The 27,521-nt window shown below is 36.0% G+C and overlaps 1 protein-coding gene across 2 annotated transcripts; it reads left to right on the forward strand.

Moving 5' to 3' along the window:
* Positions 1-708: 708 nt before the first annotated feature.
* Positions 709-23,511, forward strand: LOC116297767 (SLIT-ROBO Rho GTPase-activating protein 1). 2 transcript variants are annotated; one of them, XM_031706055.2, is made up of 19 exons: positions 709-987; positions 5,601-5,787; positions 6,307-6,463; positions 6,924-6,986; positions 7,095-7,229; positions 7,929-8,057; positions 9,279-9,503; positions 10,208-10,300; positions 10,830-10,997; positions 11,957-12,035; positions 12,447-12,477; positions 12,555-12,675; positions 12,956-13,016; positions 14,425-14,502; positions 15,369-15,503; positions 15,924-16,032; positions 17,153-17,379; positions 18,216-19,245; positions 21,513-23,511. In XM_031706055.2, exons 1-19 carry the CDS (start codon positions 927-929, stop codon positions 21,517-21,519), a joined length of 3,096 nt encoding a protein of 1,031 aa, XP_031561915.2. In that variant the 5' UTR covers positions 709-926; the 3' UTR covers positions 21,520-23,511. The 2 variants fall into 2 exon arrangements, with proteins under 2 accessions (XP_031561915.2, XP_088891254.1); XM_089035128.1 differs by lacking the exon at positions 21,513-23,511 and having other exon boundaries at positions 18,216-19,249.
* The last annotated feature ends 4,010 nt before the right edge of the window (positions 23,512-27,521 follow it).

Raw genomic sequence — 27,521 nt, forward strand, 5'->3', positions numbered from 1 at the left:
TCATTGGCTCCTAATTTACAGTAGACATAAATGTGTTGAATGCTGGTGAATAGACCTTATTCGTGTTGTGACAATGTTTTCCCAATTCAGTGTGACAAACCTCCAGGGGATTAATTTTCTTTTGTTTTTACTCTTTGAAAAATTCACGAGTATCCCAAAGGATACGAAAGGAATAACAATGATATCCTGATGAGTTTCAAAACAATAGCTCTTCATTCCCCCAGAGGTTTGTCACGCTGAATTGGGAAAACATTGTCACACCACAAAGGATGAAAGAAAGGAAAAAGAGAGAGAGAGAGAGGGAAAAGATGATGAATTATAGACGAGGACTGAAAGAAAGAAGCTGGATACCAATGGCTTATCTAGTCCATGCTTGGTCTAAGCTGGAAATGACCTACTTCTCCAACTAACCTTCTCAAGAACTACAGTGTACACCCATGCTCACCACCCAAAAAATATCCACAAGGGGGGTTGACTAGTCACCCTCCTCCCCAATCCTCCCTTTTGCACAAATGACAAAAAAATTATTTTTGACTCAAAAAGATACATTCAAATAAACTTTCACCCCGTTTACTTGAAGCTCAAATTTAATTTCCATCTGTTTGTATTGCCCGCTATTTTCCATCTCTTATGGGTTTCCTGTGGTTTGAACACTGAAAGGAAGAAGTTGGGTACCAACGTCTCACTTTTTCCGTGTTACGTCTAAGGGTCTGGTAGAAAACCACCATCAGTGGCCAAAGCAAATGTTTTCCTTCCGGAAGAATTGAAATTGTTTCTTGATTCTTTTGCTCGTAGAAAACAAAAGACTACGAGAAAATACCTCTGGACAATCAAACAAGTTACCCAACATTACCATCATCCCTCCTGGACTAGTTCAAAGGCCATGACTTGAGAGCGAATGTGAACAAAACACCTTGGTTTGTGTCATGTCGTCTTCGACCAAAAGAGGAAAAGCAGCCTTGGTTGAGTTCGATAACCAGACTAAAGGTAACAAAATATACAACTATAAAACCCTAGAAAGATGCTTGATTTCTTGTATATACGAATATTCATATATTCTAGCTCCTAACTGGGTTAATTGAATGAGATCACGAGGTTAGTTGAGAGGCTTTCCGGTTTTGATGTGTTGGTTATTTTGGCTCACAACTTTGGGATAGGGTATCTATTCGCCAGTCATCCCAACTAAACATTTCTACCTTGAGTTTCCTACAATCCAAAAAAACCTGCGTTATATCAGGCTAGGATTATTTTCATCCCCCATTCTTTGAGTTATTGTAACTCTTTTTTTCCTATACAATCAAAATAAAGGGAGGCGTGCTACGAAGATCATCATGTCTTCTTTCTGAGGAAGTGACGATGCATAAGCCAGTTTTATTTGTTTTACCACGAAATAAAATCCACTATTGCCTTTCTTTAAAATTAATACAATTATTAATATGATATAATAAAATATACACTTTCTTAACTTTCTTGGTCAAATTGAAAAAAAATATTAAAGCAATTTCGTATATTTTCTTACTCTTTAATAGTTCTTCGTAAAGTCAGGGCTGAAGCAAAGTATTGGTGTTCTTAAGATTGATTAGAAAATTCATAGTTCTATTAAATATTTAAGGTAAATTTTTCAAAGTCAGTTCAATCTGATTGTTCTGTAAATCTTCAATCCTAAGGTATCTTATTTTCTTTAGACGTAAATTATAAATGACTGTCTTTGATCGATTTATGATTTATTGGAATAAATGTTCAAGTGAAAGCTGGTTTCAGCCAAGTTTATGTTCATTTCTCATTCAAAGACCTTGTTATTGAAACTCTATACAACACCAGCTTTTATCTTTGACACAGTTTAGACCAAAACAAAACATTTTGGTAAATAATTTAACTCTTGGCTTCTCAACAGACACTTTTTCCAAAGTCACATGTACGATTTTGCGAAGTAAGTTACGCGTCTAAGATTCGTTCGAGATTTGATCACTTCGTATTCAGCTTTAATTCATTATTTTGAGGTGTCCAAGCACGTGCAAACCCCTATAATACCAACTGTTTTGTTTGTGTTGGAGGTATAAACCTCTTTCTTTAGAGCCATTTAAGGCTTTAAGAATACTACTGAAACTGATCGATGAAATTTACAATGCTCCTAATCTCGATTATTTATTGTTTATTTTTTCGCTTTGAAAATTAACAACATTTCACGTTCGTTTAACCGCAACCTTTCGATTACTGCAGCATCGATCGCCAACATATACAAAAAAGAAAAACGAAAAAAAAAAAACAAAAAAAAAGAAAAAAGAAAAAATATGTATTTGGGAATCAAAAGTGAAATAGAAAGCATTTATAAATTAAACAAGTTTGGAAAATTTGGCTGTAAATCAAAATAATTACCTTTACAGTAAGCTTATTATTGTTCTTACTTCACCAATATGTTTAGAAATTTATTAATGTATATACAATTCTGGTATTGTAACAGTAAATGTATAGAGATAATTAAGTTTTATCTCATTAAAAATATCAAGAAATGCACGTGTAAAGTTCGAACATGTGTCTAGCTACAGGTCACATACATGCATTAAGTACTATGCATGGTCAGTTCTTTAGAATAGTCATCCGTCTATTGAGAGCTGTCTGTTTCTATAATTGCCTTGATTATGGTTTATGCTGATATTTCATTCATTTATCATAACAGTTTGATTTTTGATTCTGTTCACCAGACAATATCTTAATTGGTTTGGATGTCATAATTGACACTTGTCATGATTGACACTTGTTGAACTCATTTTTTGACATAAGCACACAGCCATCTGTGAATCTTTCTCTCACCTGTTTCCCAAATTTGGTACAGAAAAATTTTTCTTTCTTTTCACATTGAAATTATTTCTCATTGAGATTATAACTCATGGTCCTGGAGTATGTTACTAATGATCTAAAATCTTATCTTCTAAATTGTCTAGGAAATTGTATTTCTTTAAAGCCTCATAATAACCTGTATGTCTGTTATTTATTTTGCTAATATTTATTATACTCATTGTCTAGAAGCTATTTTTGGGACTTTTTTTACAGATTATAATCATTTAAAGTGCGTCAGGCTCTAAAAATGTTGTACACATTTCATGAAAGAAATTCCTTCAAATTAAAGGAATCAAACTGGTAATTCTTCCAACCCTGTAATCTTGTATCATATTACTTTATTTATCCACCACAGACAAGGAAGAAAATTCCAATGATATTTTATGTTAATTCTTAAATGATTGCATGAGGATGAAGCATGAATTTAGATCTCAAATTATATATTTCCTGGTAAGATTCTTTACATATGTATTTTCTCTCTCTAATCCTAGGGATATTATGAATTTGTACAGCTACATGTAGTTTCACATGACAAAGATAATCCATTATCAGTTTCATGTTTACCATGGATTAATTGTTAGTTATTTTATTATTATATTTAATTACAGTTCCACACTAAAACAAAAAAACAAGTACGGTCTATATTCGATTCCTTTTGTATGAGAAGGGATATATTTAATTGTTTAGCATTCACTTTTTCAGGTAAACCAGTTTTGTTCAATTCTTTCTAAAAAATGTGATGCTGGTTCAAAAAAAATCTTATTTGCTTTTGAAGTGCAATATGGTTGTCATTTTATTGTACAATATTTAAATTACATATTTTTTCGTTTTCACACCTTTTTATACTCATTATTATTCATGTATATAAGTTTATATAACGTTTTCTTAGTTTTTTATCACTTGATAATGACGTTCAGTTAACGTTGAAACGTTGTGTAATATTATATTTTTTAGCAAAGTTTTATTGCTGAATTTTATCTTAAAATGTTACAAGAAACCACTTCTTATCAAGATATGGTCTTAGAGGCTTTTTTCCTTTTTATCAAATAAAATTAAAAATTATGAATTAGGCATGAAAATGATAATTATTTTGATTTTGGGATTATTTTTTTAGTTTTTGTTAAAGCTGTTTCTTTCTGTTTTCTGTGTTTATAGGGAAGAAATATTTCTATTTATCTGATTGGCCTAGTTTCATTACCATATAAGGTATCGTTTAATCTGATGTTGAATCATACTATCAGGTGTATGGCAGCCAGGCTGTCTGTATTTAATAGTCTCAACAAAACCTTGAGCTCTATCTGTCTATATCATTTAAGAAATAATCATGACTAGCCCAGGTGACCTTCTATAGATATATATACAGTATGAGTGGCCGTGTTGTATGAGATATACAAACTCAAGGTGTATATCGGATACGACACGGGCACTCATACTGTCGATTGCTTTTCAAACGTCCAGGTTAGTTCCTTTGTGTTTCACTAGAATTTTCAAAATTAAAGTGAATCTGGCCAAGAAAATCCAACTTAAAGTTTATGCAAATGAACACAATTTTGTATCAGATTTACAACACTCTTCATGGTCATGATTTCTGTTGTGTTTTCCTCTTGAATTATTAATGAGTTTGACAAATATATATATACTTCAAGGTGGCCAGTTTACATGATATTTCTATCTCTAATTTTCTAGCTTTCTTTCTTTCTCTAGTTTTTTAACATAATATTTCTGTCCTCCTTTTCTCTCATTAAACAATATCCAGTGTGCTGTTAAAATGAATATGAAAATGAGTAAGTTAATGCTTGACCAATGAGGAATGTATTTTCTATGCTAGTGTAAAATATCCCATTTTCTCTTTATTTTGATAGAGCAACCAAAAGCGGCCAACCGGAAATGCTACATTTTCCCTAGAGCGGCCAAAAGCAGCCAGTGGAAAGACATTTTTGCTTTTCGATTACCTGTCCCCTAGGACATTTCTATGTGTTGAAACATGTCGGCTATTGTTTTTTTGGACATGTGAAATGCTGCCTTGCAGAAGATATGCCATGAGATGCTACCATCTGGCCATCCAGTCAATTACAGTTGATTTCATGAAACTCCGGCCACTCCCTTTCTGAAGTTTATTAACAAGTTCACAACTTGGAATGAACTTCAGGACTTCAAAGTGAAATTAATTAGCGATCAATCTTTCAAACTAACAGTACTGAAACTTCAAAAACCTATCAAGTCTACTGTTGAAAGTGAAATTTTTTTTTCAAAATAAATTTCATCACGACAAATGAAAATTATTTAACTCTGTACATTGTCTGGAATAAAATTTTTGAAAAGTATTTAAGATAGTTTAAAGATGCAGTTTAAAATCTAGACGTAAACAAGTTATGGTTCGTTATGCCAAAGTTCATTTGCAAATTCCAAAGTTGGTATAAATAACTATTGTTAAACTTCAGTTAGTGTAAACTTGAAGTTCATGAACACTAACTGAAGTTTACAAGTTATTCATGCCAACTTTGGAATTTGCAAACAAACTTTGGAATCAAAGCAGCTGAAATATTGTGAAACCAGCTGTAACCGTTTTACAATACACTGTGGCTAGCCAGAAAAGGAGAGTTAAATTGGGTTAACGCAGTTGCCAGCCTGTGGAAAATTGAACAAAATTACTGTATCCTCCAACCATTTACGATTTAAGCCCATAGGCTTGGATCATACACTCAACACAACACAACACAACACAACACAACACAACATTTATTTTGTTATTTTTCTTTTAGAAATTCGACAGTTGCTAAATGAACAGCTCAAGGGGTTTGATGCACGGACGGAAGGCAAAGTATGGTTTCTTGCAGATTTGCAGGAATATTACAAGAGACTGGCTGAGTTGGAGTCAGAGTATGCTAAAAACGTAGAAAAACTTTCTGAAAGATTCCTGGATAGACTTGTTAAATTCAAAGCTCAAAGGTACATATTTTGGAAATTGGAACTTTGTTTCGTTCTGGACTTCATGGACTTACGGTGCTACTACTATAACCGGGGCCACTTATGTAGACAGCAAGAACCAATCAAATTGTGGATTATGAAAACAATACATTCCAACTTTGGGTAGTGGAGCCAATCAAGAAGCAGCAGAAAACAATACCCTTTCGACATATCTTTTTGATATGCCGACGAGAAAATGATAATGGCTGTCTAGTTGTTTACATGTAACATCAGGGTCAAATTACCATTTTCGTGCAGTCTAGGTTTCTGATTGGCTCGACTACCCAAAGTTGGAATGCATTGTTTTTATTCTATATTTTGGTTGGTTCTTGCTGTCTACATAAGTGGCCCCGGTTATAGTAGTAGCACTGTCAATATTTTCTACAAAATAAATGTTTTTTCTTGTCTTAGAAGGATATTGAGGTGTTTTTTTTTTCAATTAAAAAAAATTTATTTCCTTTTCCATTTTCATGTCATCCCTTTCATTTCTTATCCCACCAGGAAGGAAAGGTCAACAAATATTGAATTATGGAACAAAGTTTTGTCCGACACCAAGAACAGAGCAAAAGCAAGACAGGCTTTCAGCGAAAACTTGAATAATAATATTGTAAGCAGATTTACTATCATGAGTGAAGACTATCAACGAATATCAAAGAAGGTATGTAAACATGTATTTGTGAACATTAATACCTCTATCTTACAAGTTCAATCACCTTCCAGTTGATTTACTTGGTTGGGCACTGGCCTACATGTAGTTTGGGGTTTAGTTTTGAGTTTAGTTTTTACTGTTTTGCACTATTTACATGATTGTACAATTTTCAACGTAATTTAACTATGATAACGAAAAAACTACCAGAAGAAGTAGGAAATGAAATGAAAAAAATGGAAACATTTGTGGGTGCAAGTTACAGCAAAACCAAACCAACAATCAAGTGCTCAAGGTCTCAAAACATCTGAATACAAGACTGTTTTATGCAAGTGGTGTAATAAATTTAAAAGTTTGAAGCTTGAGTAAGGGGTCCACTTAATACTAAGAGGTATCGCTGTACAGTACAAATACAGTGTTTCCTAATTATATTAAAAAGCAGCTAAAATCATCATACTTTTCAAATTCACAGTGTCGAGAGGCTGGTCTGATATTACAAGATGAACTGTGCAAATCAATAAATGAACTTCATAGGGTATGTTCATTTAATCACCTTCAAAGATAGTTCTGACCCATTTGGTATTTAAGGATCATTTATAAAATTAGATAAAAACGTGGACTTGGTTTGTTGATTTTCTTCTAGAAATTACGTAAACACCACACATTGTTTGGGGAAAGTAAGACGGCAGAAACTAAATTAAAAAGTACAGAGCAAGCACTTCTGAAATCTGAGGAATCTGGAAGGAAAAATGAAAAAATGAACAAGCAAAAGGAGAAGGTATTGCAGTAGTTAACAAATAAAACAGCTTTTTCCAATCTCCATTCAGTAATAAAGCACGCAGGAAGAGAAAAAAGCACGAAAGAAGTGTAAGGAGAAGCCCGAGTCGTAGGCGAGTGCTTGTCGCATTAAAGTGATAACACGAGCAGCAGAGTTTGAATGTTTATTAAATGTTTCATGTTTTGGTTGAAGCATGTTGAAGCATGTTCACGCACTTCACATGCAGTCACATGATTAGTTCCATTTATGCAAGCATATGCTATTACTCCTATGCTTGTATTGCTAGTAAATTGTATTAAACCAGGTTTAGAAAAATATTGGCTTTGTTGCATTTTTACCAATATTCTTTTCATTGCTACACGCTGATTGGGACAACAGTCGCAACAGGGAAATAGTGCAATCTGTGCTGCCAATCAGAATATGAAGGCTCCAACCAATTTATTCAATTGACAGAAGTGTATTGCACAATTTCCCTATCGCGACTGTTGTCTCAATGAGTGTGTAGCAATGAAAAGAATATTGGTAAAAATGCAACAAAGCCTTTTTAGATAATGGTAGCTGATTTACACAAACACAAATGGGAGGTGGAGCTTTTTCAACCCTATTAATTTCACCCAGGCCTGAAATTTTAAAGTGGATATATACAATATTTCTAATTTTCAATAATTGAATTTATTGTTTTGAAATATTTGTCTACAGCACCAGCTTAGATATTCTGAAAACAAGAGAAAGAGTATCAAAGCCAAGAATGAATACATACTTTCTTTACAATCGACCAATAAGTTTGTACAAACTTATTTTAATAAGTACCTATCTGACCTTATAGATGTAAGTATATATGCATGCCAAGCTAGCAGGGGAATATATTGTTCTTTAATCATTAAACGGTGTGCATCCGAGCATAAGTCTTGGTAGCTTCTCACGAGTTCCAATTCTTTCTCTTATCTCAGTCTTCACTTTTTTTCACTAAAACAAAAAGGATCCAAACTATATTGCAGTCTGTTGCTTTATGTTATTTTGACTTTTTATTGACTACACACATATTGCTCCTTTTTTACAGTCAAACAAGCTCATGTGTTGACCCCTAGATTCGATTAATGAAATCATTTTAGTCAATTATTCCTTTTATACGTACGAACCGGAATAATGCAATATTGCAATATTCAAATGAAAATTCAGTTCATTATTCGACTCGTGATGAAGAAGGTAAATCATCTAAATTACAGATACCTTCGAGCAGAAGTCGCTCTCTTATTTCATAAGTATACACACTAGGTTTTGTAATTTCCATGCCTCAATTACTTGGAGGATATCATCAGTAATTTTGTAGGGAACAATCCCGCCTTGAGCAAAATGGAGACACAGTTCCATGTCATCAATAATGTTGAAGAATTTTCTGGACTCCCCAACTAGAAATTTTCAGTTGTCACGAAATTGCTTTATTGGATCCGCTATTGCTGAGATGAACAATCCGCTATTGCTGAGATGAACAATTTCCTGTCGAATAATATCAGGTAAAGGCTTTCCCGGCACATAAACACGGCAAGACTATTTCTGGCCGCCATGTTTTCTTGGTTTTCTGGCAGTGTTAGCACTGATTAACCAATCAAAATATCGTATATTGAATTTAAAGTTGATTGGAATTTTCATATCTTCGTTTTCGACGTTGTAAATTTCAACTGAATAATGAAATCAAAATTCGAAAATTCAAATCATTAATCGACTTTAGGGGTCAACGCGTGAGCTTGTTTGACTGTAAATGTGCAAAATTGATTCCATGCTCAGCTCAGCCATCATTGGAGGAATCCCCAAGGACTTTTTTTAAAGGCCCTATACCCCCAGAAATTCCAATTTTCTTCCATTGAACTCTGTAATTTTCTTCCTTCTCTGACCCCCCAACCCAAGAAATTCCTCTGGTTGGGGAAAGGGAGGGGGGGGGGGGGGGTAGTTGGGGGTATGATTAATTTCTGTGTAATAAAAGTATGATTAAATTTATTCACAATTAAATTATCGTTTTATAATTATTATGTTTTTTAAATTTTATTTCAGGGATTTGATTTTAATTATCACGACTCATTTAAGAATGCAATAGAAGCTTATGCTTCCTTGGAATGTGTATTTGCATCGTCTACAATTCAGTCCATGGACTCGATACGGGAAGTCATGCTGTCAGTTGATGCTGAAGTGGACAAGCAACAGTTTTTTGAAGACAATCAGACAACGTTTTCTCTACCATCTCATACTTTCAATTTCATACCAAGTAATGATGAAGAGGTAGGATTTCAATGCTTATTTCTTCCTTGGATTCTTTTCAAAACAATTAAAGCCTGTGTCACTTTAGTCCAGAACTGGACCCACTTTTTTCTGCGCGCGCGGTAAAAATACGAGAGGAAGATCTGGATCGGGACGTGATAAAATCAATCATTTTTTTAGAATCAGAGCTCAGAGGATCATTGCGCGCGCAAAACAATAAACACAATTGTGAAAAGTGGGTCCAGTTCTGGACTCATGTCACTTGGAACAATTCCTCTTCCAACTAGTATTGTAAAAATATTAACAGGTTGCATAAGACCCAAATTAGAGTCATGTGCATAATTTTGGCTGCGATCGCTGGGGTAAAAGTTGCAAGTCGCATACCATTTTTTGAATCATTTAATTTAAAGTGATTGGCTTGTACGCTCTAATTTTATAAAGAGGCAGGTTGCCCAAACATGATACAATATGTAAATTTATACAAAAATTAGAAGCCTACATAGAAGCATAATGTAGAAGCCTATTTTTAGTGCAGCAAAAACAATTAAAAATTCAAGTCAAGAGAGGGGATGTCAAACATGAAAAACGCTCAAGTGCAACTTGCAAATTTTTTCACACACAAGAAATTGTTCCTGGAAACACGGACGTAACTAGGACCCCTTTTACAAATTCAACCAGTTTATCATAATGTGCTGTGATGTTTGATATTGTCTTTCCATGTCCAGACCTGTCAGATCTCTCCCCAGCAGTCTGATGTGGTTGATTTTCATTGTGATGTATTTAAGAATCTCAAGCAAATAAAGGCAGAGACGGATGAGGTACAGTACTGTTCTGACTACTGTTAAGTTGGTAAAACTATATGAGACAATAAATCATAGACCTTTTTCTATTCAGTTAAATACAATTATTATTATTTTACATTTTGAGGCCGGCACACACAAGGGAGCTTGCTCCTGCAACACACTCCTGCAACATGCTTCCAGTCTGTACCAACGATTTCACACAGAAAAACTCTTTTGCTCCCTCATATCAAAATGATTAAATATGATGGAACAAGCTTGAGGAGCAAATCTGCTGCAGAATTGTGTTTCGGGAGCAAGCTCCAGGGCCGTGTGTACTGGAACTTTTATTGCCGTGCAACAACCTGTTTCCAGTTGGCCAATCAAATTGGCTTATTTGTTGAAATTAATAACTAGTATATATAGGCAGCTGTACATCTACCAATGTAGTACAGTACAAAATTTTAATAATTTTTTATTAGTTTACTCTCATTCTAGTTTACCTTTTTATCATTACTGTATCATTCTAGTCTCAACTAAGTATATATTGCATATTTCTTAATTCCAGATTAACAAAACAGTAGAAGCCACATCAGATGCTCTTAAAAACATGTATAAGCAATGGGACAGTGAGATGATGAAGATAGCGAGTGGCAAGGTGGATGCTATGCTAGGAGCACATAGCTGTCAATCAATTAAGAATAGTAGCGATGACCTGGAACTCTACTATCTTTCTGTAAGTGGTATCTGTCAATTAAATATAAAATATCAGCAGATTTAAAAATCTAGTCATCTAATGATAATGGTTTACGATTTATCTAGTGCTCAAATTTTATATGTACACAATGTCATAAACATAGATGCTTACGATGATGAGATTTGTTAAAGTGCAAATAAACCCTTCGACAATACTTTCAGTACTGATTCTATATGAAGTAAATAGTTGAATGGTAAAATATTTCTTGATTTGAGTGATGCGTTTCTAAGTTATGAAGGTTTATACTTCCAATATGCTAATGAGTGTGACGTCTATTGAGGCTTAATTAAATATACAAAATCGAACTGGTTCATAGATACAGTATTTAAAAATCATTATTATTTTACTCATGGTTTACATGAAAGCTATTTAAAATTTTTATTTTCAAAATGGCCAGCTTTTAGTATTACTAGTTACAACAAAAACACTCAAATACCTAACCTGACGTCATCATCATTAACATATTGGAAGTATAAACCTTCATAACTTAGAGGCACATGTCACTCAAATCAAGAAATATTTTACCAATCAACTATTTACTTTATGCAGAACCAGTACTGAATGTATTGTCGAAGGGTTCATTTGCACTTAAAGCATTAGGTGTAGGCACTCAGGCTGGTCACCAGCAGCGATTCCTTACACCCTATACAACATGTATGATTTCAGAGGATTTCTAGTACTGTATATGTATTCTACTATCCTTAATTGACAGCTGTCAATCATCAAGACAATGTGTTGCACCAAAGCAACTCCAGACCTGAATCATTTTCTAGGTGTCTTTGGTTCCATTCCTCAAAATCACTGTTCTCTAAATTAGTAAATTTTTCTCTGATTAAAGCCAAAAATCTAGACTGTTATGATGTAAAAACATAACCAAATAAACTGGGTCTAAGAACCAGAGGTAATTCAGCACTAACGCATTAAATTACACATTACAGAAACTCAAGGAAAATATGTTGACTAGTAGTTTAAAGATTCGAATGGAAGCCCAGAATGATATTCTGACAAGAGCTCTAGGTAACCATACTTATGAATAATATTTTATTTTTCTGCATTTTCTTTGATCTGTATGCAGCCTTATTAAAAGAAAAAAAATTAAACGTTGAATACTGAAAACTGTTTTCCAAGACCAAAATGCATTATTGATCATGGCCTTTCCTTTCATCCTGGATGTCTAAAACTCCTGCTGTTGTTGCTGCTGCTGTTGTTGCTGCTGCTGTTGTTGCTCCTGCTGTTGTTGCTCCTGTTGTTGTTGCTCCTGCTGTTGTTGCTCCTGCTGTTTGATGCTCCTGCTGCTGTTTTCGTCATAGCTGTTGTTGTTATTGCTACATGTTATGTCCTTGTTGCTGATTTGGTTTATACTGGTGATTCGGTTTGTATGTTTTGTTACATCATGTTAGATTTCAAACATCTGATTTCTCCAAACAGGTGAAGTAACAGAAGATACTGTTGGCAAAAGGTAAATACATTATTTACTATAATGTCAGTATTCATTTTGCTCCCCTGTGTTTACTTTCATTTGTTTTCTCTCAACAGACGAACTGCCTACCATAAACAGCTTCCTGTTGACACCAATTCACCTCAAGCTGCAGCTATTTTAGATTCTGTTCAAAAGAAAACCAAGATATTTGGCTGCAATTTGAGTGAATATCTCAAGGTAGATTTCCATCCCATGGTCTCTTTATTTTAGGGATCTCGGAGCATCATTTTCATTGGGGGGTGGGGAGGGGGTTCGGCCAACAACTGAAACTCATGAAAAAGTTTTAAATTGAGACCCTTGGAAGTGCAATTTCTAGTGTTTTGAGGGGCATTTACGACATATTGATTGCATAGTCATGTCGATCACTGTATTTAACCAACTCTCAGTCCCAATGTTGCCTACATATCCCTTTATTCCCTAATTTACTCTTCTTAAAATAGAAATTGTTCTTTTGTAGATAACTGGAAGACAAATCCCAGAAGTTGTAGAAAGTTGTGTACGATTTATTAAAAAATTTGGTAAGTCTATTAGTTAAGAGTATAATCTTACTTGCATAATATATTTTATTATTAATAATTACACATTAATAAGATATTTATAAAGCGTCATTTCCGTGAGTTTAATGATGCTAATACAATAAAAGAAAAGATAGAATAATTAGAATGATCAAACAATTGAGTCAATGTACATTCAAACGCCTTATACTTCTATGTTTGAAAATATCAATGTTATCACTGTACTTGGTGTTCTCTGATAGCTTGTTCCTTAGTTCACTAAACAGTTAACTAAACACACATTAGTAGACACTATTTTTAGTGGTATATTTTGTTTTACTTTGACCTGTTAGTCACTGATAAAACTAGCCTAGGTCGTCTTTTGAGGCTTCAGAAATGTGGTGCACGTATAATTCTCAAGAGAAAGGTTAGGGATTGTGGTTCAGCCAGTTTACTTAAAGAACTGGGTTGGGTTTCTTTAGCAGAGAGGTGGGTTTTTCATAAGTGTCTTACATTTTTCCGCTGCTTGAATGGTTTCTGTTTTTCATATCTGAGAAATTTATTTAATCGTAATTCAGATATTCATAATTACAATACTAGAAGGCGTAATGACATTCATTTACACAAGATATCTTCAAAATCTGGTCCATGATCATTTTTCTTCGCTGCTGCTAGATTATATAATGATTTAAGTATATGTCGTCAAATTATCTAAATCTGTTCGAAGTTTTACAACTAATTTATATTGGCGAGAAAGAAATAATTAATTATCTATTTTATTATATATTACTAATACATCACAAATCATAGATAATATAAGATTTTTTATAATAATTATAATAATTTTAGGATTTTTAGAATTTTTTAGGGATCTTTTTAAGAATTTTCTTTTCATATTTTTAGTGATTACTAATTTTTCATTTCTAATTTATATTTGTACTTTTTTTTCTTATGCAAAGCTTCAGTGTAAATAAGTGGTTAGCTTTCTGAATTCTGTGTGAAATAAAGTTATTATTATTATTATTATTATTATTATTATTATTACTAGAGTGCAAACAATTAATCTGTGAATAACTAATTACTATGGTACAAAATAGTGCTACTAATTAAACAATAGAAAACAATGGAATTTGCATGAAATTGTGCTATTTAGTATTAGAGTACAAACACAAAACGTGTGCAACACTTTGCAGTATTTAGTAGTAAATAGTGCTAATTAAACAATAGAAAACAATAGGATTAGCATAATTTAGCAGTATTTAGTGGTATTTATGTTGCACACTTATAGTGTTTGCACTCTAGTATTAGAGAAACTATAATCTTTTTTCCTATGAAATCTAATAATTTATAAAAATATTTAACAATGAGAGTAATAGCTTGGGTAGATGTGTCTGGTGCCATCAATGTGACCACATGTTTGTTTTACCAACAGGTCTAGATCATCCAGGTATCTTTAGGTTGTCTGGCTCTTCTACTGATATCAATGATATGAAGCAACTCTTTGAATGTGGTAAGGCAAACATCTCACTCTTGAAATAATGTTTTGATAATGATGATGATAACGATAATGGGATTATAATTAGAATACACCAGTTTTACATTCAATGCATACCGCGGTTTTTGAAGACTACAGACTCATTTGCACAGGCTTATCCTCGTTTATAATTCAGTTATTCACAGATAACATTAAACGTACGTGGGATTTCAAAACATTCGTATTGTTCAAGCTGCGCATTCTTTACATTAAAGTTGACATTTGCAAATGATTTACTCTTAAGCAAGGCTAAGCCTGCGGAGATGAATCTTCTGTCTTAAAACACAGCGGTATTTACGATATGTGAAAAGGGACTATTGGCCTTGTTTGTTTGCCATCCAGCAGAGCCTTCCCCAAGGGATCTTGAGCTGAATTGATTCGTTAGTAAAGTCATATATCAGCACGTGACTGTTTGTTGCAAATGGCCTATTGTGTTATACTATATACATGTGTCCATAGTTAGGGAAGATCAACATAGTAAATGTTGCATTGATGATGATGTGGATGATGATGATGATGATGGAGGAGATGGTGATGGTGTTGCATGGTGATGGTGACGGTGATGATGGCAATGACGATGATGATGGCGATGACGATGATGGCGATGACGATGATGATTATGATGATGATGATTATGATGATGATGATGATGGTGATGATGATGGTGATGGAAATGATAATGGTGATGATAATGGTGATGATAATAATAATAAAAGTATTTATATAGCTCCTATATAAAAATTCTAAGCGCTTGATGATGATGATGATGATAATGTTAATACTTATAAAGGTTGATAACGGTAATGAAGAGATTCCTTTTTTTTTTTTTTTTTTTTGTCAAGGTCGTGATCCTCTAGCTGGTTTAAATCACTGGAAAGATATCAATGCTGTAGCCGGTCTTTTAAGAGTTTACTTCCGTGAATTAGAAGATTCGTTGTTTCCCAAGTCGCACTACCAGCAGTTCCTTGAAGCTTGCAGTAAGTGACCAATCGCATTAAAGACTCAGATCACATGATACTGTATATGTTTAGAGCTAAGAGAGATCATTGATACTATAAATATACCTTGAAAAACCAATCGCATTTAAGATACATAACACGTGACATCATTGAAAGACTCGTTCGATTTTGAAAACTTTCAAAGCATCACTTGTACCGATAGATACCGAATTGTACTTGAGATCGTGCGATTTTCTAAATTAGCACACTAACCTTGTGTTATCGTTTAATCACATGATAAGGAACCTATTTTCAGAGGTTTACAGTATATTTTCTATGGATTTACTTGAGTCTTCGTACATTTGTTTTATTGTTTAATCACATGATAAGGAACCTATTTTCCAGAGGTTTACAATGTATTTTCTATGGATTTACTTGAGTCTTCGTTTTTTTCCTTAGTGGGTCAGTCATCAGAGGAGGAGCTAATCAAACGTGTATCTAATGTCATCAACACGCTTCCTGAAGAGATTCTAAATGTCATGAAGTATATGTTCAGATTCCTCGCATTGTAAGTCAGATGATTTTTACTGTTTAAACAAAAGATGTGGGCTGCAATGCACTCTACTTGTTTGAGAACCATTTCAGACCACGTGTAATTCTCTTGAGTACAAGGTTCATTGTTTGAGTTGTATCCATATATATGTATCTTCTTATGATGATCTTGGGAATGACACGAGGGCTGAAATGGGAACAGCGCATATTTAGTTTTTAATCAGTAAAGCGAAAAGATTGCAATGATTATCACATGCCCACTTATAATACATTCTTGAAGATGTGACACAAAAAACGTTAAGCCTGGTGTAATCGAGCAACGCAAGCGTAGGCGCAAGTGAACTACAGTAACGCAAACGCAAGAAATAAAACCTTTTTCATTTTCTTTTGCTTGCATTTACGTTTGCATTTTTGTTTGCGTTTGCGTTTGCGTTTGCGTTACTGTAGTTCACACGTAGTTTTCTTGCGTTTGCGCTTACGTTTGCGCTTGCGTTTGCGTTTGCGTTTGCGTTTGCGTTTTTAAAGCCTGGTTCACACGAGCAACGCAAACGCAAACGCAAGCGCAAACGTAAGCGCAAACGCAAGAAAACTACGTGTGAACTACAGTAACACAAACGCAAACGCAAACGCAAGGAATAAAAATTTTCCATTTTCTTGTGCTTGCGTTTGCGTTTGCGTTTGCGTTTTTAACGTGTGAACCGGAGAAAACGCAAACGCAAGCACAAACGCAAGACGTGGTTCACACGAGCAACGCAAACGCAAACGCAAGGAAAATACGTGTGAACTTATAAACAATCACTACTGCGCATGCGTATCTTAATTTACTTGCATTTGCGTTGTACGTGTAAACATTGCTTGCGTTTGCGCTTGCGTTTGCGTTTGCGTTGCTCGTGTGAACCAGGCTTAACGTGTGAACCGGAGAAAACGCAAGAAAGTATTGGATAACTACTTTATAACGCACCATTGGAAATACCACAAGATGTTCAAAATGCTGCAATGCTGATGGGAAAGAAAGGTTGGGACAACATCGAATATATGTGTGTACAACTGCTTCCCTCCATTCGGATTGACTGTATTCCAATGGCGTAAGATAAATACTGATATATATATATACATATATTATGTTTTTGTATCAGAGTGTCGGAGCACAGTGAAAATAACAAGATGGATGCGCATAACTTAGCAGTGGTATTCGGTCCCACGCTTCTGAGAATTCCGTCAGAACAAGATATGATTGCGTATCAGAGTCACGTGAATGGAATGTTAGAAGTTATAATAAAACACTCCGATGACGTCTTCCCTGGGGAATTTGAAAATGATGCAAGAGGACACTCGGAGACTGAAGAGAGTGACAGCGATGAAGGTTTGTAGGGATGGCTATTTTCGGTACAATATTCTCCTACGCAGCTTATGTTATTGTCGTCACGCAACACTCTCTCCCCTAAGTGACCTAAGTACCTACCTCTTGGAGAGAGAGCGTTTCGTGACGACACTAATAGCGGCTGCTTAGCAGACTACTGAAGTATAGGTTAGATTTCATACAGCACATGGCTCATTAATGAAGCTTTCTTCAACACTTTGGAGGAAATCCATTGGTTCAAGGCCACCCAATAGACCTCTTAACCTTGGGGGGTAACGTTTTCCCTTTTCAGACCACGTGTCATTATCTTGAGAATAAGATTATTTCTTTGAGTCGCATCCATATACATGTTTCTTCTCATGTGCAACCGTTAAGCAAAGAAATGATACTCTAGGGAATGACACGTGGGCTAAGATTGAAAAACATTACCCCAAGACAAAAAGGTCTATTAGCCCCCCCTCCTCCTTCCCAAGACACACCCAGGGGTTTCATTAAGTTTAAGAGTAATAGAAGAAGGCTATAAACTAGCAGGAGAGTCTAAATGAACATTTCACTCTTTACTAAGCTGTATAAAAAAGTAGATGAAGCCGGAGAGGTTTTCTCATTTACCGGAACATTGACCGATCCCCGCCCCTTAATGAAACCCCTGCACCCCTCAGAAATGAAATCGTATCAATACTTTCTAGTAAATGAGAAGGAAACTTAAAGCACCGTGTAAAGACGTTTGTTGATTACTTCCTAATCCCGTCTCATCGCCAGTCCTCTCGTCATGGACGCTCTCGGTCACTAGCTTTAAGATCTGGAGCTTTTTACTTTAAACACCTGAATTTGCTTTCCAGATTTTGAGCCCAGAGACGCTGCAGCCCTCTACGACTACTCTGCAAGGTCACCCAAGGAGTTATCCTTCAAGAAGGGTGACATCATAAGAGTATTCAAGCGATTCAATGATGATTGGTGGGATGGCACTCTCAATGGTTCCGACGGTTTTGTTCCCGCCACGTATATCAAAATCAACGATGCAGAAACGCCTGATAATGATGCTTGCATATCTCCCACTGATACGCTACCCAAATCATCATCAGTGATATCGTCAGGAGATGCTACCTTACAGCGACCGAAGGACTTAAATGGACCCCCAAAGATACCCAAACGAGAGGGGTCCCTGAAAATCCGCCATGGGGGACCAGTATATGGTGATCGGGGTAGCCCTATTGGACCTTCCCCTGCTCCACCTCCGCTAGAAACTCGTTCCTCGCCGCAGACGTCTACTCCTCCTCAAATGAAACAAGGTTTCAGGATGGCTATTTCAGCTGATGATATTCTGAATCGGCAAAAAAATCTGCGCTCCCGACCCAAGGATGATCCTAGTGTGGAGGTGCTAGCGGAAGGGACACCCAACGCAGAAACGCCCAAGTCTTCGACTTTACCTCGAAACCACGGCTCACCTCGAGCCTCTGCGGAAGACTTGAGCAGATCTGCTGATGATCAAGACGATGTTTTCAAGAAGGATGAAAAAGACGAAAGTCTTCAGAAGAGATCAAACTCCCTAGATTTGGAACGAATGGTGGACGAATCAAAGCCTCCTATTTGGCCTTTCAAGGAGGGGTCACCAGGTTCGGCAAAATTTCCAGATCCGCCCTCGAGTCCAAGGTCATCGGTTGGACCCAAGATTCCTCCTGCGGTGAAGCCCAAGCCTAAAGGAGGTCGGCCTAACCCTCCTTCTCGTGTTGAGTCAGGCTGTGATCTTCTTGCTTCGATACACGCCGCAAAGGCTGCGCGCACTCATAGGACCAGTACTGATGGAGCACCTGATGATAAGACGAGCGACAAAAGAGATAGTCTGGGGTCTGTTGGCGATGACACTCAGCTGTAAGCAGAACCTACGTTTAGTTGATATTCTTATCATTATAATATGGTTTTTAGTTTGATAATTGCACGAAATGTGTTTTGTAGTTGGGGCTTTGTTATACGCCACGATTCCTCGTTGTCTTGTGGAAAACATTGATGCAGGCTCCGAGGCACTGTGTTTCACAACTTGTCTAATTGCGCAGAAAATTGGATGTAGTTTTAGAAGTTGCACATAGTTGAAGTAAAGTAATTTCTCTTTTCCTGCAACGAACTTTGGAAGACACATTTTGTTCATTCCTATGTTACACCACGATCAATGAGCTCGTACAGTCTGCAGCAATGTTTTTCACAAGGAAAATTCGCACTTGTCTTGTTTAATAGCGCCTCTTCTTATGCACCAAATAGTTTGTGTTGTACTAGTTGAATGTGTAGTATCCGTGTATTTGCGGTGTAAATATGTAAGTCTGATAAGTGCACTTGCAGTTCTAATTCATAAAGAGAGTTATCAGAGCGATTTGACTGAAGGAAAACTACTTCATAATAGTCCCCTTCACGGTTCCCTACGCCATCTTGAAAGGTAGCCGTGCCTTTGCATCGAAGCGAGACGAACGGTAAGCTTGCAATGACAGAGAAGTGAATAATTGTCCAAGGCGTTAAAAAAGGCCTCTATCATTGCAAGCTCACTGTTCGTCTCGCTTTGATGCAAAGGCACGGCTACCTTTCAAGATGGAGCAGGGAACCGTGAAGGGGACTATTGGCCAAAAATATCAGTGTTGGTATAGAGCGGTTTCCGCGTAAGTGGATTCCATTCTTGAAACCAATCAAAGCGCGAAAGCCTACTGCTTATCCAGTCAACGCCACAGCACTTTCCCTACTGCATTGTTCCTATGGTATGAAATACTTAAACTTTGCTATATCGCTCAGATAACTTTCTTTTGTATAGCAGCATCGTTAGTTTTGCTGTAGATGTGTTAGCGTAAAGTAAGCACCACGTCCCGTACTTTAATTGCACTAGTTGCTGACCTGTAATTCAACATAAGGACGACCCCTATGTTGCAGCTCAAATTAAAGGACAAAGCAATGGATTTTATTTCTCAGAAGAGTAAAATTCCATTGCTTTGACCTCCAAATTTCAGCTGCAGTGGGAATAAGCTGCAAGAGGACGGCATGCTGTTTGTTTTTGTGTTTGGCATAAATGTGCTGGCAAAACCTAAGAACTGGTAAATCAACTGTACGTATAAGTTCTTGGCTGTATAATATACGTACTGCATAGTTAGTAAGTATTACCTAAGCATTTGGCTCTTCTTTTCTCCTTGTTCCCTAACCCCACACTTTATCTCCTCTTGAGGGGTAAGGGGCGAGGTAAAGGGAGCCCAGTGCTCAGGATAGAAATGCACTGCATGGATGTTGTTAAGAGCGCATGTCTAAGCAGTAGTAACTGTGCAGCACTAACAAAATTTAAGCATCTAGATACGTCATAAGAAGCGTGGCTGTTGCACGATAAATATCACTGTATGACTGTGATAGACAGCACTTAGCACCACAGTGCCAGTAAGTAGACTGATCCGTCTTTGTCATCTTTCTTCCTTTGTGTTTGAAACATATACACTCAATTGAAGAATCGTTGTCAGGTTCAGAAACATAGAACATAAAAGCTGAGACCGAAATGGCACATGGGAAATGGCATAATTATATTATAATTTATTCATTTGCGCCATCCATGCAGTCGGTTTAGAATGCCAAACGCGTATTGAAAACAGTGGATGATGCCACGGGTGGCCGGTCACAGCATGCATCTAATTAACGTACTTCCCATGTGCCATTTCGGTCTCAGCTTCTATGTTCTATGTTTTATGTTTCTGACAACGATTCTTCAATTGAGTGTATATATATATACACTGCACATTTTTAACGAGTCTGCATGGTGGTCGTACACGTGTTACTAATCATAATTGCAATCCCAATCTGCTTTAACAACGCTTGCTACCAACAGCAATCACAACTAACGTTAACACTGCATATTTTTATTATTTATATGTGTGTGTGTGTGTGCGTGTTTAATGTATTTTATTTCATTAATGTCTGCCACGTTTTTTATAATTGCACGACTAGACGTTAATCATTTTGGTCTTAATGGGTGTTGAAATTTTGATTAACGGAAGTAAAAAGACCATAATTGTCTAGGTCGTGCGATTATGAAAATGTAACGTAACCAAAGGTGTGACTGAACTAACTTTCAACGAGAACTCATTTAATTTTTCTAACTTTTTGTTCCATATGTAACGCAGGTCGTAACACAGACCAACACAGCCATTCACAGAAATCCACTGGTTTCTAACAAGAAATCCATCGTCATTTTAAGTTCAGACCGCTGTTCATTGCTCGTGCTCCATCGTTTCATTTCACTGTTTGATTTCATGTTTTATTTGATGGTAGTTAGATGGTATCCAGTACGCATGCGCGAAGAATGCTTACTGAATTGTAAAGTCTTGTATTTCAGAGCCTAAGTTAATTTTGGTCAGCAGATGAACGAGAGACGTTGAGAGAATTCAAATGCAGTGCTTCTAACATTTGATTGGTTAAAACTATCCAATTACGTTTCATTTAGCCTCGCTTCTTTTCCTGATGAGAACGAAAAGAAAGGCAAAACTGCAGATTAAAGCACGAGAATGAAAATAGGGATAGCTCGTTGCAAGCGGTTAATGTAGGATATGAACACTGAAATTACGATTTTTCGCTGCCGTCAATCAAACCTAATCAGTCGGTACCTTACATATTTTTGTCTGGCGGCAACGAAAAACCAAATTCAGCGTGCAACTCGGAGACAAAGAGTTCGCATGTTTATGAAAATTGCAGTAAGAATTCACTAGAATATGATATATTTATGGTTACATTTCTACGTCATTACTCCAATTATTTCATCTATTTACATTCCCACTAGTGCGCATGATCCTACTGATCTCATTGGTGCTGACCAAATAACATTGAAGGCTCTGAAGTCGTTAATTAATGATTTCCAAGTAGAATATAATACTAAGAATCCTAAAAACAAATTCATTATATGAAATAAGAAAGATTACGGGACGTAATCACGTGGATGTGGGTCACGTGGCGTTAGTAGTGAACATACGCTGCACATTTTATACCTAAAAAAAAGCTGAAGAAGTTTGAATCAAAGTCCTTATCCCTTCCATATTTGGTATTATTTTCAAACGTTTTCTTTAAAATGCTGCTGGGTTTTTTCCTGGAAGAGAAAAAAAAAAATATTTACTCGTAGGTGCTAATGTGCTTGGAATATAAAAACGTCTTGAAAAATTTGCCGTTATTATCAATAGAGAGTTTTAGATTTACGTTCACGGCAAACGTGAAACGTCAGTTGACCATTTAAAAAATATTTTAAATAGCTTAAAAAGAATCGCAAAAAAGTCCAAGTAGTAGAAAAACAAAAGAATATTTGTCTTTGGTGAGAAGGTTTGTAAAAGGTAAAGTAAAGTACAGGAAAACGATGAAAACGTGGTCACGTTTGCCGTTTGCGGGGAGAAAAAAAGTTAATCTAAAACTCTAATAATTTTTCGGCTTACCTCTAGCTTGTAGGACACCATATTTTGAACAAGACATATGAGAAATAGACCTCTTTACCTTGGGGGTAATGTTTTCCCATTTCAGACAACGCGTCATTCCCTAGAGTGTTATTTCTTTGTTTAACGGTTGTGCATAAGACACATAAATATGGATAAACTCAAACAAATAATTTCTTTTCCAAGAGAATAACACGTAGTCTGAAGTGAGAAAACATTACGCTCGAGGTAAAGAGGAATACCAATATTCTATTAAAACAAAAATTTCGTTTTGATATAGACTGAGATGTAGATAATAAGTATTAAGTAATGCGATCCAATATCTTAAAAAATATAGTATTTTCTTTACCAACAAACCATGTTGAATTTTTTAAAAAGTCACAACTACGAAACGTAATTTGATTTCTCAATTATTTCTTGTGAGAAATTTTATACTTAGGGGAAGTAGCTGTTCTTTGTCGCTTAGGAAGAAATTAGAAATCAGGCTCGTTTCTCCTGGTTAAAGTCTCAATGAAAAGATAGAAACTGCTTAGAAACTTTTTGGCTATATATATATTGCTTGAGACTTCGATCGAAAATAATTTTTAGAATTTAATTTGAAGTATGTTATATGGTCATTTTCTTCAAGTTAAGATTATTTTCTAGTAAAGTAATAAAAATAAGTTCTGTGTAAAATAATTGATGAATAAAGGGACATGGTTTCGTAGAATTTATGTTTTCTTTATGATTTTTTAGTTTTTACAGCTGTAACTACTTTAGGAGTAAATCGCTGTACTTTCTCTTTGAAATCTTGACCAAAGTTTGGCCATTTTGTATCAAGACCGCGCTATTGCAGCGTGCACTGGGTTGCCTAATTGCTGAAATTATGCAGATTCACCTGGGAACAGTGGTCCAGTGGATAAATCGTTGTCGTTCAAGATACTGAGTCAAGCTCGCCCGAGGAGTGTTAACCTTGGATGTTTGACCTAAACATACCTACTCACGCTTTTGCTCCTTTTTTCCGTTTTTCTTTTTTGACTCTTAAGAATAATAGAGCATAGAATAGTGAAACTTTCTATTCTTGAGTAACCTATTCCTGTCTACCCATATCCGTCAAATTGAAATATAGCTAGTAGAAGAAAATCCTTGGGGGAAAAGGAGGGCTAAATGACCGGCACCCGGTCAAGAATTTCAAAACACTACATGGCCGGCAGTTCCATTGATTTTTAAAAATCCAGCTCAATCCATACGGTAACACAAACCAAACTTAAAACTCGAACAAACCTTTTTATTCTTTCTACATATAATCGTTTATATAGCGCTAGCATTATTAGATTAATTATTTTTTTAATTAAAAATCTGACAAAAAAGTTAAAAATCTGACAAGTTAAAATGAACCAGTAAAGGCGATCTACCACGAGGAATTAAATTTTAGGAATTACATCGACAGAAGGCGTCCTTCTGAAGCGTGTGAAGGAGTGCGGGTGCTGTAGCGAGTTTTATAAAGATCACAACACTCAAAAGGACATCAAAGTAAGCTTATTTTAGATATTACATCGACAGAAGGCGTCCTTCTGAAGCGTGTGAAGGAGTGCAGGCGGATTACCTAGTTTTACAAATATCACTCAAAAGGACACCAAAGTACACAAAACAAATACTTAAACACAGACACAAACACAAACACAAACACAAACACAAACACAAACACAAACACAAACACAAACACAAACACAAACACAAACACAAACACAAACACAAATACAAATATTTCGAAGATCGTTGTCGCACCAAGAGCCAAGTAACAAGCCAAGGCTCCAGAGAACGTCGGTACTTTTAATTATAATTGATTTATTCATGGTTCATGCAAGTGGCTTTAGGTCTCCACTAATTATCATCTGAAGCAGCCTTGCTTGAAGCAATTTGTGAAGTCAATAAATGAAAATGCACCATGAATAAATTAAACTAATTACAGCTAAAAGTACCGGCGTTCTCTGCGGTCTTGGCTTGTTACTTGAGGCTTTTGGTGCGACAACGATTTCTGAAATAGGTGTATATACACAAATACAAATACGAATGCATGAATACAATACAAATACGCGAAACATAATACACAAATAATACCAATACGAGGGTCTTGAAGGGGGTCCTAATAATCCCATGAGTCCCAGCCCCCATTTTGACCAAATCCCATAGTCCCAGATTTTTTTTTTTTTTTTTTTTTTTTTTTTTTTTTTGCTCAAATCTCAATACCATTCCCATTTTTGAATCCCATATTTCCAGTGCAAAAAAAAAAAAAAATCATTTTTCCAGCTCAAAAAAGGCGAATTCTGATATTGCTGCAAATACTTAAACGTGAGAAAATGCCGATAATCGAAACAACATGCATGCTGGAAAAGAGAATATGTGCTGGAGCAGCAATAAAAAGCTCTTATTGTATGACCGTTCCCAGGAGGCATTTTAAATAAGGAAAATACACTTGATTTTTCCACTCGAGATTATTTTCTTGCCTGTTAAGAATTCTGAAGATGACCAAAAAGTAATACTGAGGTAGTCACTCTTTCGAAAAAGATTAACAGTAATTTACATTAAAAAAAAGAAAGCAAACCTTATCTGGATACGATGGGGTTCGAACTAACCGACAAAAAAAAAAAAAAAAAAATCGATTACTGTGCCATACCCCCGAGACATCCGCAGAGCTGAGGCGGCGTATGGACTTCGGACCTGACGGCGATTAAATCCTTCTGCCCTTGGGTGTACGAATTACGCAAGAAAATGTTCTAGCCAAAGCATCAGGGGAGAGACCAGCCGGCCCCCAGACCATATCGGCTAATCCCTTGCATCTCTGCCACGCACGGAATCGGTTGAAAAAATACTGTTAAAAAGGTCTAGTCTATTCGGTGCATTGTTTTCACGGCTATTGTTATGCTGATTCACCTGGAACCGTGGTCCAGTGGAAAAAGCTTAGGCTTCCTTATCATGACACTGAGTCAAGTCCGGTTGAGCGAAGTTAGTACCGGGATGGGTGACCTGAGACTTATTAAAAAATTAGACCTACTAAGAAATTTTTTTGCATTTTTTTTTACATAGCTTTAACAATCGATTTAAATCCGATGTCTTAATTTACGTTAATAAATCTTCGAAAATTGAAAAACTGCAGCGCATTTAAAATCTGCGTTACCAGCCGTTTGTAATCAGTACTACTAGAGAGTTCAGTTTAGATTTACGTTCACGGCAAACGTGAAACGTCAGTTGACCATTTAAAAATTATTTCAAATAGCTTAAGAAGAATCTCAAAAAAATTCCAAGCATAGTAGAAAAACAAAAGAATATTTGTCTTTGGCGAGAAGGTTTGTAAAAGGTAAAGTAAAGTACAGGAAAACGATGAAAACGTGGTCACGTTTGCCGCTTGCGGGGTGAAAAAAAAGTCAATCTAAAACTCTCTATTAGCAAAGTACCACGAAGCAAATCGCGTTTGTATCCTGTGTCGAAGAAAGACACAAATTAACCTCAAACTTATCTTGAGTTCAGTCTCATGCATCTATTTTGACATATGGCGCAGCAACTGACTCGTCCTAATCAGCAAATCGTTTCTTTTTGAGTATCATCTCGTACTAGGTATATCACTTGTCTATGACCTATAGGATATCCCTTACTCTGATTTAGGAGTATCCTTACCTGAACTAGGAGTATCCCTTATACCTAATCAGAAGTTATATCTCTTACCTGAACAAGGAGTACGTATATCAACTGACCTGATTTAGGAGTATCCCTTCACCTGATTTAAGAGTATCGCTTAACCTGATTTAGGAGTATCCGTTCACCTGATTTAGGAGTATCCCTTCACCTGATTTAAGAGTATCCATTCACCTGATTTAGGTGTATCCCCTCACCTGATTTAAGAGTATCCATTCACCTCAATTAGGAGTATCCATTCAACTGATTTAGGAGTATCCATTCACCTGATTTAGGAGTATCCATTCACCTGATTTAGGCGTATCCCCTCACCTGATTTAAGAGTATCCATTCACCTGATTTAGGAGTATCCATTCACCTGATTTAGGAGTATCCATTCACCTGATTTAAGAATATCTATTCACCTGATTTAAGAGTGTCCCTTACCCTGATTTAGGAGTATCCATTCATCAGATTTAGGAGTGTCCATTCACCTGATTTAAGAGTATCCATTCATCTGATTTAGGAGTATCCATTCACCTGATTTAGGAGTATCCATTCACCTGATTTAGGCGTATCCCCTCACCTGATTTAAGAGTATCCATTCACCTCAATAAGGAGTATCCCTTCACCTGATTTAGGAGTATCCATTCACCTGATTTAGGAGTATCCATTCACCTGATTTAGGAGTATCCATTCACCTGATTTAAGAGTATCCATTCACCTCAATTAGGAGTATCCATTCACCTGATTTACGAGTATCCATTCACCTCAATTAGGAGTGTCCATTCACCTGATTTAAGAGTATCCATTCACCTCAATTAGGAGTATCCATTCACCTGATTTAGGAGTATCCATTCACCTGATTTAGGCGTATCCCCTCACCTGATTTAAGAGTATCCATTCACCTCAATAAGGAGTATCCCTTCACCTGATTTAGGAGTATCCATTCACCTGATTTAGGAGTATCCATTCACCTAATTTAGGAGTATCCATTCCCCTGATTTAGGCGTATCCCCTCACCTGATTTAAGAGTATCCATTCACCTCAATAAGGAGTATCCATTCA

Source organism: Actinia tenebrosa, unplaced genomic scaffold (assembly GCF_029948245.1).
Source record: "Actinia tenebrosa isolate PJP-AT-01 unplaced genomic scaffold, QUT_ActTen_1.0 PGA_scaffold3__52_contigs__length_22856419, whole genome shotgun sequence".
NCBI classification, from domain to species: Eukaryota; Metazoa; Cnidaria; class Anthozoa; order Actiniaria; family Actiniidae; genus Actinia; species Actinia tenebrosa.

Coding starts and splice junctions, on each gene's coding strand:
- LOC116297767 (XM_031706055.2), top strand. CDS start 927: ATGTCGTCTTCGACCAAAAGAGGAAAAGCAGCCTTGGTTGAGTTCGAT. Junction 5,788..6,306: donor GTTAAATTCAAAGCTCAAAG/GTACATATTTTG, acceptor TTATCCCACCAG/GAAGGAAAGGTCAACAAATA. Junction 10,998..11,956: donor TGGAACTCTACTATCTTTCT/GTAAGTGGTATC, acceptor TACACATTACAG/AAACTCAAGGAAAATATGTT.